A 12521-nucleotide genomic window follows, 5' to 3' on the forward strand; every position below is an offset into this window, starting at 1 on the left:
GTGATACTATTTGCAGAACCTAGGGATCCACCTGTGGGCAAACCCACTGGTCCCTGAAGTTCCCGAGACGCGCCCCTACCGCACCTGTCTCCATGTGCCTTTTATAGGCAGCATCACCTGTCCACTGCCGGGTTTCTAATACCCTCCTGGCAGAATGGACATTGCCTTAATTCTGGATGCCAGCCGGCAAATATCCCTCTGTGCATCCTTTATATATAAGACAACGTCTTTAATATGCTCTATGTTAGCAAACTATTTTCCCTGTCTTAGAGTATTAATATTATCTGACAGGGTATCAGACCACGCTGCAGCAGCACTATTTATGCTGAGGAGATTGCAGGTCTCAGTATATAACTTGAGTGTGTATATACAGACTTCAGGATAGTCTCCTGCTTTTTATCAGCAGGCTCCTTCAAGGTAACCGTACCCTAAGACGGCAGTGCCACCTTTTTTGACAAACGTGTGAGCGCCTTATCCACCCTAAGGGATATCTCCCAACGTGACCTATCCTCTGGCGGGAAAGGGTACGCCATCAGTAACTTTTTAGAAATTACCAGTTTCTTATTGGGGGAACCCACGCTACTTTACACACTTCATTCATTCATCTGATGGGGGAACAAAACACTGGCTGCTTTTTCTCCCCAAAAATAAAACCCCTTTTATGTGGTACTTGGGTTCATGTCAGAAATGCGTAACACATTTTTTATTGCCGAGATCATGTAACGGATGTTCCTAGTGGATTGTGTATATGTCTCAATCTCGTCGACACTGGAGTCAGACTCCGTGTCGACATCTGTGTCTGCCATCTGAGGTAACGGGCGCTTTTTTGAGCCCCTGATGGCCTTTGAGACGCCTGGGCAGGCACGGGCTGAGAAGCCGGCTGTCCCACAGCTGTTTTACGTCATCCAGCCTTGTAAGGAGTTGATATTGTCGTTTAATACCTTCCACCTATCCATCCACTCTGGTGTCGGCCCCACAGGGGACGACATCCCATTTATCGGCCTCTGCTCCACCTCCACGTAACCTTCCTCATCCCACATGTCGACACAGCCGTACCGACACACCGCACACACACAGGGAATGCTCTGACTGAGGACAGGACCCCACAAAGTCCTTTGGGGAGACAGAGAGAGAGTATGCCAGCACACACCAGAGCGCTATATAATGCAGGGATTAACACTATAACTGAGTGATTTTTCCCCCAATAGCTGCTTGTATAAACAATATTGCACCTTAATTTAGTGCCCCCCCTCTCTTTTTAACCCTTTGAGCCTGAAAACTACAGGGGAGAGCCTGGGGAGCTGTCTTCCAGCTGTACTGTGAAGAGAAAATGGCGCCATTGTGCTGAGGGAGATAGCTCCGCCCCTTTTTCGCGGACTTTTCTCCCGCTTTTTTATGGATTCTGGCAGGGGTATTTATCACATATATAGCCTCTGGGGCTATATATTGTGATATATTTGCCAGCCAAGGTGTATTTATTGCTTCTCAGGGCGCCCCCCCCCCAGCGCCCTGCACCCTCAGTGACCGGAGTGTGAAGTGTGTATGAGGAGCAATGGCGCACAGCTACAGTGCTGTGCGCTACCTTGGTGAAGACTGATGTCTTCTGCCGCAGATTTTCCGGATTTCTTCTTGCTTCTGGCTCTGTAAGGGGGCCGGCGGCGCGGCTCCGGGACCGAACACCAATGGCCGGTTCCATGCGGTCGATCCCTCTGGAGCTAATGGTGTCCAGTAGCCTAAGAAGCCCAAGCTACCACCAGTTAGGTAGGTTCGCTTCTTCTCCCCTTAGTCCCTCGCTGCAGTGAGTCTGTTGCCAGCAGATCTCACTGTAAAATAAAAAACCTAACATATACTTTCTTTCTAGGAGCTCAGGAGAGCCCCTAGTGTGCATCCAGCTCGGCCGGGCACAGGATTCTAACTGAAGTCTGGAGGAGGGTCATAGTGGGAGGAGCCAGTGCACACCAGGTAGTCCTAATTCTTTCTTAACTGTGCCCAGTCTCCTGCGGAGCCGCTATTCCCCATGGTCCTTACGGAGTCCCCAGCATCCACTAGGACGTTAGAGAAAAAACGTTTAAGAAAGTTCTAAGCAATACTCCAAACAATTAAGTATTGTCAATATCCCTACACACATAAAGAGCGCTTCATCTGCACGCCCGACGGAGCTTTTCAATTGGTGCTTCTGTCAGCATTTCAGCTCGCACCCCTCAGATGTGGTGAGCTGAAAATACGAGAGGTGACCTGTTTGGGTAACCAAGCGGCACTTTTCACGATCGTGCCCATTAGTTTAGTTGTGTTTAGCTGCTCTACGCAGCTTAACCTGACACTAATGGACGCAATAACGAGCAACAATTGAATATCGCCCATGTGATCTCTTGTCACTTTAGAGGTTTTAAATTTAATACTGACCTCTGCGGAGTCCCACGTCGAGCTCTGCAGCCGTAACAAAAAAAAGTCACAGCCAAAATAGCTGCCTCGCATGCGCAATAGTAAAATTAACAAAGCGGGCACCATGTTTGGAGACCAGCACATGCACAGAAGACTCCGGCACAATGCTGGAACCTATTATAGAGGAGGGGGCCTTCCCGGAGTCTGTACATGGGCCCCCTCCTCTGTTAAAATGCCCCTGGTATGAGATGTTTGTTATATAGTAACAATAGTTTTTTAAGTAGATATTCATATATAACCACTGTAAGCTGCCCAGAACTGTGATACTACAATTGTCTATTTTATTAATACAGATTCAGATCTTGATTTCTGTTTACTTGTTGCACCAACACAACTTGCATTGGTCACAGTGTACAGAAAACTAAAAGAAACAATGCAGAGATGATGTAAAGCCACAAAGACACAACAAAACCGTGAGCATCTGACGCACTGAAGATCTCTGCTCTACCTGCAAAACACAGTAAATTACAATATTTATGGGAATTGATTGATCTTTACTCACCCATAAAAAACTGTAGTGCAACATTGTGTACAAGAATTTTGTCCAGGGGGACTGTGCAAAGTTTTCCAAAGTTTGCAGCCAACTTCACAGTATCAATTTCCTGCAGGGGATGTAAAACGTGGGATCAGGTTTCTACAGCTTATTGTAAAAGGTATCATAATGACTACAACAGCACAGATCAACACAATGGGCCAGGGCAGAGGCTCTTCACGTTTCATCAGGACCACACGTAAAGAACTGCAATTTACTGTAGATTTCAGTTTAAACACACCCCACCCAAATCTAACTGTCTCTGCAGATGTTAAATCTGCCCCACCTGCCATGCAACAAGGTTTTGCCCATTAGTGTGCTTTTTTGGTTTGCTAACAAACCTGAATAACCTCTTTAATCATAATTCACTTGTATTTTAAATATTCCTTGTAAATATTAAATATCTACACCATACTCGGCTATTCTCCCGGAATGGCAGGGAGGCACTCGAAAATCGGGTAGCGGTCTAGGCCTCCCGGAAGAGAGGGCAAGTCTGTCGGAGCCGACCACCAATCACCTCTCACTCCCAGCTGACGTTTAGGGTAGTACTGACGAAATTCACATTGTTGACACTGACATCATGCCGACATTATGCATGTTAACAGTGATAATCTTGACTCTACTATTTTACCCTAATCGCAGCCTAAACCCTAACCCCTACCGCTGTATATTCATAATACAGGGTGATTCAAAAGTCGCAGTACACCCTTTTGTTTCAAAAACTGTGCTGGAAATGGGAAAACTGACTTCGATTCAAGATGGCCAATTTGAAGATGGCGCCCATGTTCGGTACATACCCTAGAAGATAGCCCACCTCACCCATACCTTACTGGAGTATTCAGTTTTCCCATTTCCTGCACAGTTTTTGAAACAAAAGGGTGTACTGCGACTTTTGAATCACCCTGTATAGAAATGTGTAGTGTCGACAGGTTGCATTGTCAACATTCTGAACCATTCGAAATGCAGACAGAGTATCTTCAAACCATTATGAAGTATAACCGGATCCACCCACACAAAACAAAAAAATAATTTGAGGGACAAAAACTATTAAATCTTTCAAAACGGAATCAGCTCCTGGGTATCCTGCATTTTCATGCAACACTGACGCCTCCCATACATTCAATATAGTTCATCGCTAAACACATTTCAAGATGTATCTGACATGACTTGTCTGCCATTGATGTTAGGCAGGTGCAAGAATCAAGAGGATTTACCGGCCTCAAATCTGTTCTTTTTTTAACTGGACATACACAATGGGGTATATTCAATTAGGGTCGGATCCATGCCGACATGCATTTGTCGGAATGGATCCGACAACCCCTATTCAATCTCATCTCAATTCGACTTTTAAAAAGTCGAATTGAGATGAGGGACCAAGAGGAGGAGAGGAGGGGGGGAGAGTGGGGGGGGGGGGGGGACCAGCGGGGACAGCCACAGGAAGACGGAGGAGAGCAGCGTTACAGTAGCGCTGCAGATGGACGTCTCACAGCCGCCCGACCTCACGGCAGTGTCCACCCGGCTCCAGCAAGCCTGACCTCACTTGCTGGAGCCGGGTGGACGCTGCCGTGAGTGGCGCGGCTGTGAGACATCCTGCTGTAGCGCTGATCTCCCCTGTATGCCCTGCGGCTGTCCCCCGTCTCCCCGCGGTTCCCCCCCCTCTCCTCCTCTGGGTCCCACATCTCAGTCCGACAATTTTTTATGTCAGACTGAGATGGTCGAAAAGGGGGCCAAAAACGGTCTGTTTTGGCCCCGTTTTCGACACAAGCACGTGGATCGGCAGCTATTCCGCCAATCCACGTGCTTTTTGATAAGTCGAATTCCTCGGCTTGTTGAATATACTGAATAGGTTGGAACCCCTACCGACCTAAAAAAAGTCGAAAACTGCCGTTTCGACAGACGGCAGCTTTCGACGTCAATTGAATATACCCCATTATCTGTATAAGATAGCTTCCCCTTTAATAATTTGATACAAATAAATACAGCTTATAGGCACCTGTAACCGTCTCAGGGAACTAGGGAAGATTCAGATAGCCACGGGCTAAGTCGTCCAGGTAGAAGGTCAACAATGTTAAGGTCGACACCATATGGATTAGGTTGACAGGTACATAAGGTTGACCCATGAAATGTCAACAGTGGTTAAGGTCGACACAGTCAAAAGATTGACATGACAATGGTTGCCAGGACAATGGTCAACACAAGTTTTTGGGGTTTATTTGGCCAAATATTGCGTATTTCATGTTCTGTGACCACCATCAGTTTGCTTGCCATGCTACAGGCAAGGTGGTTTGCTTTGCTACCGCTGTGCTCGCCACAGGTTACTATTCCCATTCCATATACACGTGGATAGTAAATTATGCAAATGTTGGGAAAATGGGGAAACCCCCCCCACCAAATCATGCGTTGACCATGTGTGTGTCGACCATTGTCATGACGACCTTTTAAACCTGACTACTTTTTTACCATATGGGGTTGATCTATTGACTGATGGTAGATCTATCATCCAATACTAGTTAGATGCTACCAGGCTATTGGAGGGATGTATCAGTAATGCTAGGTACACACTGGCAGGTTTTTTTTTGGTCTGCCCGAGAATCGGACGATTTTTCAGGAAATTGTAGGCACCAATATCTGAGCTACGCACTTAAAGATTTTTTTTTTCCAGTTACCAATTTTATGGCACATCCCATTGCATCTGCATATATCCACCTACAAGGTGGATGACATAGTGACAGGAAAACATAGGAAATATGGGCAGATTAGAGAACGCACACACACTGCTCAATATCTGGAGATTGTGGTAGATATTTTTGGTCTGGGCTGATTGATCAGAAAATCATTCGTTCGGTTGTGTGGAAATATTGCCGAAACGATCTTTCGCACACACTATACAATAAATCATACCGATGTCCCAATTATTGGCAAATCAGACCAATAATTGTATAGTGTATACCTAGCTTAAATCCTCTGAAAATATCCCCATCAGTTAGGATCCCAGTATCCTCATGGATATTTGCTGCATCCTCTCTATTTTCATTTGGCAAACCAAATGTTTTATAAAAAGACTCCAATCTGGCTGATTGTATCAAGCTTTTAGAATCTTCGCTTTTGGAAACATGAGTCACAATAGCTAATGCCATCATTTGATGGTGTTGGTAATTGTAGACTATTGGCTACAACATCACAAATTCACATGCGTAGCCAATGGGTGAGCATCTGCCGGAACCAAAGAGACTTCAGTGGGACAGCAATTTGCCGGAGGAACTGTCCAGGAAGGAGTATATTGATACATTTAATCAGACTGATTGCCGGTGAATCCTAGAGAATCGTCGGAAAAAATCAACATTTTGTTCTTCGATCTTTGATGCATCTCCCTCTATGTGACAAGTTAGAAACAGGTACTTTTGTGTTATTGGATGCACTATTGCAACGGATTGTGTATGTTGCAGTTTAGTTCATTGCTCTTTCTTAGCAGGTCTACATTTTTAAAGATGATAAAATAATAAATTCTTTGTGGAAAATATTAAAAGAGGATTTCCTTACATGATTTATTGCGCTGAGGAATCACACTATAGGCTAAATATAATAGCTTCCGAAATGCCGGAGGTGAGCCTAGCCCTAGATATTTTTTATTTTTTTTTATCAAACTCAGATTTATAGGAGTGATGATAAACCACAGGTACAGTGGCCGGCAATCCGCATAATAGGAAAACATGATTAGCACCAAAAACATGTTAAAATGAATACATCTGTTCAATTTCTCGTTAGCATGCTCACTATAATTTTCATACTATTAATCTTTTTGCAATAAAACGATGCAAATAACAACTTACTTTTCCAGACTGCAATCTCTGTATTCTGGTTTCACATACTTTCTTTACAAACAGTAAACTGTTTATCTGGTTTTTTATAGTGTTGATATCTAATAAAAAGAGCCAAAAAACACACACATCGTCACGTGCTGTAGAACGAACTGTATGAGTGCAACAAGACAGAAGGGTGGAATCCAATAAGCATACATGAATTACTGTATGTGTAATAAGCCATCTTCATCCTATCCTTTTAAGATGCAATGTATTATGGCAAGCAATAGAGCTCTTTACTATTTACAGGTTGCAATAAATTAACTTTGAATGCAGTTAAGAGAAATGTGAGCCACAGTAAACACAGAGCCTCTGAGACGTAAACAGAACATTCACATTAGTTATTACCACATCGTCAGATAACGGGGCAGATGATTTAACCTGGAGAAGGCATAAGGAAGTGATAAACTAGTGATATAAGCAAGGTGATAAAAGCATCAGCCAATCAGATCCTAACTGTTAATTTACATATTGGAGCTGATTGGCTGGTGCCTTTATCACCTTGCACTTATCACTGGTTTATCACTTCCTTATGCCTTTCTCCAGGTTAATACATCTGCCCCAATGAATGGTGAATGATACATACAACCTAGTGACAAAGAGAGTGCAAAACAAAGGCTTGCTCTACCTCCACTGATTAATAATACCCCTTTCACACCGCACAGATAACCCCGTATACTGCCGGGTCGACGCGGGTCACTGTGCGGTGTGAAAGCGTCAGTCCCGAATTCTCGGGTCGTATGCCCCCCGTAATTCAACCCGGGAGTAAAGAAGGGTTATTCACGGGCTATTATCAGGTCAGGTGCAGTTTGAACGGGTTTCCTGGGTCGATGCGACCCTGTACCCGTTCACAGGATTTGGAGAGGCGGCACAAAGATGATATCATCTCCTAGTGCCGCCTCCGCACCCACCCCCAATGACACCATCGTCCCTGTCCCCAATGGCAACGGTCGGGAAGCCAGTTCTCAGGGTCCAATGCAGGGGCACACCAGTTTCCAATTCCCGAGTGCGACCCGGCATTAGCGATCTGAAAGCAGTAGAAGTGTCTCCAGCAGAGGCGTGAGTAAGCACGCTCATCTTCTGCTGTGTTACAATCTCTTTCTGAAATCGAATGAACCACAGTTGGGAGGATTGGAAAGGTTTGATAATCAAATCAAGGCTATAATCATCCAGTCATTATTTCATCAGCTGACCTAAATCAGTGGTTCTCAAACTCGGCCCTCAGGACCCCAAACAGCTTATGTGTTCCAGGTCACTTGGGACGTGCACAGGTGTAGTCATTACTCACCGACACATTTTAAAAGATCCACAGGTGGAACACATTTTTTCACTTGTGATTCTGCGAGGAGACCTGGAAAACATGAACTGTTTGTGGTCCTGAAGAACCTATGATCTACATTGATTATAATTCAGTGTATGACTAGTTTTAAGTCGCCTAACAGCACTGGGGGTTTCATGCACTAAACAGCTGCATAGGCCGTTGTGAATGAAACTCCTTCGAGGTCACAAAAATGACAAAGTGGGTGACAGGTGGGTAAAACTGTGTTACTGTCCTAATAGATTACTATATGAACCTCTTGTCAATAGCAAAATCAGGGCAGCAACTAAAGGAGCGTATCTTGTGACCTGGAGGCTGTGAGACAAGAAGAATGGACTGTAAAACGCCATCTGGCAATGCCACTTCAGTACAAGTCGTACAGTAGAAAACAGTGCGTGCAACAGTCAGCACACTGACATAACCATTACCATGCTACATACCATCTCCTACGGTATCTAACGAACGAAGATACTGTAATTCTTCTACAGCTTCGTCCCTCACAGCTTCCAACTCTCCAACATTGTCACTTAACTTAATAACATTCATGAAGGCCTCATAATTGCAATTGGAATCACGAATCTGAAACAGAAAAAAAAATTGTCAGGGCAATTATTCTGCCTCTGTTCCACAGTAACAACGCCTATTACCAGCCTACATTACAGCTGGAAGAGCACTGGGGGATTCACAGTCAGGGCGGCTGCTGACATTCAAGCACTTAAGTTGAAAGCCTCGCAGAGTAGTTCTCTGGTTCATCATGTTACTTGTTTATAGTCAGCCAGCCAACTGCAGAAATCAATGAACTTTCTAGGGGCGATTTGCCAAGGGAGAACATAATGCACTTCACTGCTCTACCCTGGTACCCAAAACAGGCCCCTCAATTGTTTCATACTAGGTACACAGAACATAAATATAACCCACACACATCTGTATCTTTATCCCTTCGGTCTACATCAATGCTAGGAAGCCAGATGCACAAAACAACCTTCTTGTGCTTTTAAAGAACTTACTTTCTTTACATGCCTTGCCCACGTTGCTTGCCCGCTTCCCACCCCCCAGTTATAAAACGTATAAAAACACAGCAATTCATTTTAAACTCACCATCCAAATGATATATTGATTAATATAATCAGGATCACTGAGCTGGTTTATTAAAGGAAGAATAATTCCTCGTGAAAGGATTTCCTGGAAGAAGGAAGAGAGTATAAACGTACATCGCAGTTCTCTTACTAGTCGTGTCACTCACTCTGCAATTTCTGCAAGTGACATACAGGTAGGGCCTTACTCAGTACGGATCGCATTGCGATCGCATCACTCGCCGCCATCTGGACGGCCCCCAGCGTGCAATTGTAGCCAGTTGCAGTGTTGCTAAATCAAGTCCACAGAAAACGCCAAAGGTATGTCTGCCAGAGATATGGCAGCCACTTACCCTCACAAAGTATCGCATGATCTTATTCTGGAAGTCTCCAGGAGGTAGCAATAAATACAGTAAAACTTCACATAAATCCTTCAGGAACCCTGGAAGCAGAAATAAATCACGTCATTACTGTCACTGCAAGGAGTATACGATACAGAGCACCTTCCAGCTCTACATCAGTAATCATGAGTGAGAGACTTCACATTAGGAGATATCCATTCCCCCCTTATAACATCACAGGCTTTATATCTCCACCTTTGGCCTTTAGACTGTTACATAGGAGAGGATGGCACTGTACAGTACTTTTATTTACAAGAGTGTTCCGCATCATTCCTCTACACTGATCCCCCCCCCACCCCCAGGGAGAGTTACATATCTATGTAATATTTGCATAAGTAAACATTCTACAAAGTTAACTGAGCCTTCAAATGCATTAACATCTCTTATTATATATTTATTATACACACACACACACACAGATGTGTACTCATGCGCACCTAGCCTTAAAACGCCATGCGGCGCAAGACTCATGGCGCAAGCAAGCCATGCAGAGTGGTGTACAGTCTTTTTCGCACTGAATGTTGGTTAGTCACAATGCGATGCGATAAAACTGCTTTGCGAGATTGTAACGATTGATTTGATATGAGACACTTGTATATCTGTGTGTGGAAAAAGCCGCGGTCGCTATGTAACACTTTGTATACAGATTCAGACTCAGTTGCAGACAGACAAGTGTCGCATATCAAATTAATCAGTGCAGTATTATGTAGTGGTTTTGTCGAGTTGCGATTAATAAAACGCATTAGAGTAAGGGTACCCTTTGGCGCAGCACATAACCTCTGAATCTCATTTGTAGGGTTACATACAGGTTCCAGTACGGAGTGCACAATCTGTACCTGCACAGCAAGTAATAACATCTGATGTGCTAAGTCACAGTGGGGCAGATTTATTAAGCTCGGTGAAGTGATAAAGTGGAAGGTGATAAAGGACCAGCCAGTCAGCCTGTGACATGGTAGTTAGGATCTGATTGGCTGGTCCTTTATCACCTTTCACACTTTATCACTTCACCGAGCTTAATAAATCTGTGCCAGTGTACCTCCATACTGACGTATGTGGAGGTACAGACAGAAGTAAGTTCTCTTCCGCTATCTATACAGTAAGAAAAATAAGTTCCCATAATTTTTGTCCAGACCTGGAGCACGTCAGATGCTGTGCAGGCTAAGAAACATACACAAATGTACTATGTTACACATACTGTATGTAGTATGTTAATATTTAAAAGCTGTAAATCTAGTTTAAAGTCTGGATCAGGCAATTGACATTTAGGGGGAACATGAAAATACACTATGACGATAAGCGTGATCTATCAGTGATGTAAATCAATATATAAATCGATTTTGACGAATGAAACACTTAAGGAATGGGATCCGGTCTGAAGATCGACAGTGTCTAGGTCGACAATGTTTAGGTTGACCACTATAGGTCGACAGTCACTAGGTCGACATGGATGGAAGGTCGACAGGGTTTCTAGGTCGACATGTGCTAGGTCGACAGGTCTAAAGGTCGACATGAGTTTTTCAAATTTTTTTCTTTTTTTGAATTTTTTCATACTTAACGATCCACGTGGACTACGATTGGAACGGTAAAGTGTGCCGAACGAAGCGGTAGCGGAGCGAAGGCACCATGCCCGAAGCATGGCGAGCGAAGCGTGCCATGCGAGGGGACGCGGTGCACTAATTTGGGATCCCGGTCACTTTACGAAGAAAACGACACCAAAAAAAAAAATCCTCATGTCGACCTTTAGACCTGTCGACCTAGCACATGTCGACCTAAAAACCCTGTCGACCTTCCATCCATGTCAACCTAGTGACTGTCGACCTATAGTGGTCGACCTAAACATTGTCGACCTAGACACTGTCGATTTGATGAACCACACCCTTAAGGAATATAGCTAATATATAAATCAAATAATCAAACAAACCTTCCTCATCTTTGGAAGAAGTGCAGACGAGGTCACGGCAGACTATTTTCTCCATTTCAACTTCAACCTCAAAAAAAGTATCTACAAAATCATCTGCTGTGTCTGCACCTAACACATGAAAGAGGAAGAGAAACACAAGCACTTAGCAGACAGACTGGAGCAGAGGTGACAAAGTGACATCAGCAATTATTCAACACACAGCCTAGTGTCATCCGTAATCTCCACAATCACATATAAAAACTTTCCTCACGCTCAGAAACACAGTAATCTGTAAGGCAATATAAGTTTGACAGTAAAACAGATGAAAATGCAGACTGAAAAGGATCAATGCAAAGACCATGTAAATCTAGATGATAACATATCCTCTAAATATGATGCAGCGAGTGTGAATGTGACTATACAGTATATAGCGGTATTTAGCAAAATGAGCATATGTTCGGCATCTCCGTGGGTCCTCTGCGACGGCTGGTCGTTACTGGGTGGCAACGAGGGAACTTTCTGTGGATGCCAGGTACCGCTAAGTCCTACACTCCACACTGGAAACTGCTCGTCTCAAGCTAAAAAACATGGAAGCAGTATTCTAATTGATGCTTCCACTGTCCGCAGCTGCATATTGACAAGTCGAAACTATGTCATGATAATGTGGATAGGCTTCAGGGTGGGTACACAGTAGGCAGAAATCGTCACGATTTGCCATATCGGAAAGTCAAATCGTTCATATCGCCTAATGTGTATGCATGATTGCGCACTGTTGCAGGTTACATGCGACGTCTTCCGGTTGGCCATGCTGCACGGCCAACCGGAAGATACCATGTGCGACCTGATGCAGTGTAATAAAGGATGGAACGAGATGCGTTCCGGTGTTCATTACATTGGCCAATGTGTATGGCCAATCTCGCATGTCCTGGGCCGAAGGGAACTTGGTCCGACCACTGGCTGTCATTCTAGTGTGTACCCACCTTAAAACAGCTTCT

The 12521-nt window shown here is 44.2% G+C and overlaps 1 protein-coding gene across 3 annotated transcripts in view; it reads right to left on the reverse strand.

Annotated features, from left to right (window-relative positions):
* The window catches only part of SNX13 (sorting nexin 13), a 266302-nt gene that overhangs the window by 106122 nt on the left and 147659 nt on the right, over nt 1–12521 (reverse strand). For all 3 annotated transcript variants that reach the window (XM_063921738.1, XM_063921739.1, XM_063921741.1), the window contains 6 exons: nt 11548–11655; nt 9579–9667; nt 9251–9334; nt 8593–8731; nt 6805–6893; nt 2945–3044 (listed from right to left, as the gene is read on the reverse strand). In XM_063921738.1, coding sequence (XP_063777808.1) covers nt 2945–3044; nt 6805–6893; nt 8593–8731; nt 9251–9334; nt 9579–9667; nt 11548–11655 — 609 coding nt within the window. The remainder of the gene's footprint in view (nt 1–2944; nt 3045–6804; nt 6894–8592; nt 8732–9250; nt 9335–9578; nt 9668–11547; nt 11656–12521) is intronic.

Source organism: Pseudophryne corroboree, chromosome 5 (assembly GCF_028390025.1).
Source record: "Pseudophryne corroboree isolate aPseCor3 chromosome 5, aPseCor3.hap2, whole genome shotgun sequence".
In the NCBI taxonomy this organism is placed as follows: Eukaryota; Metazoa; Chordata; class Amphibia; order Anura; family Myobatrachidae; genus Pseudophryne; species Pseudophryne corroboree.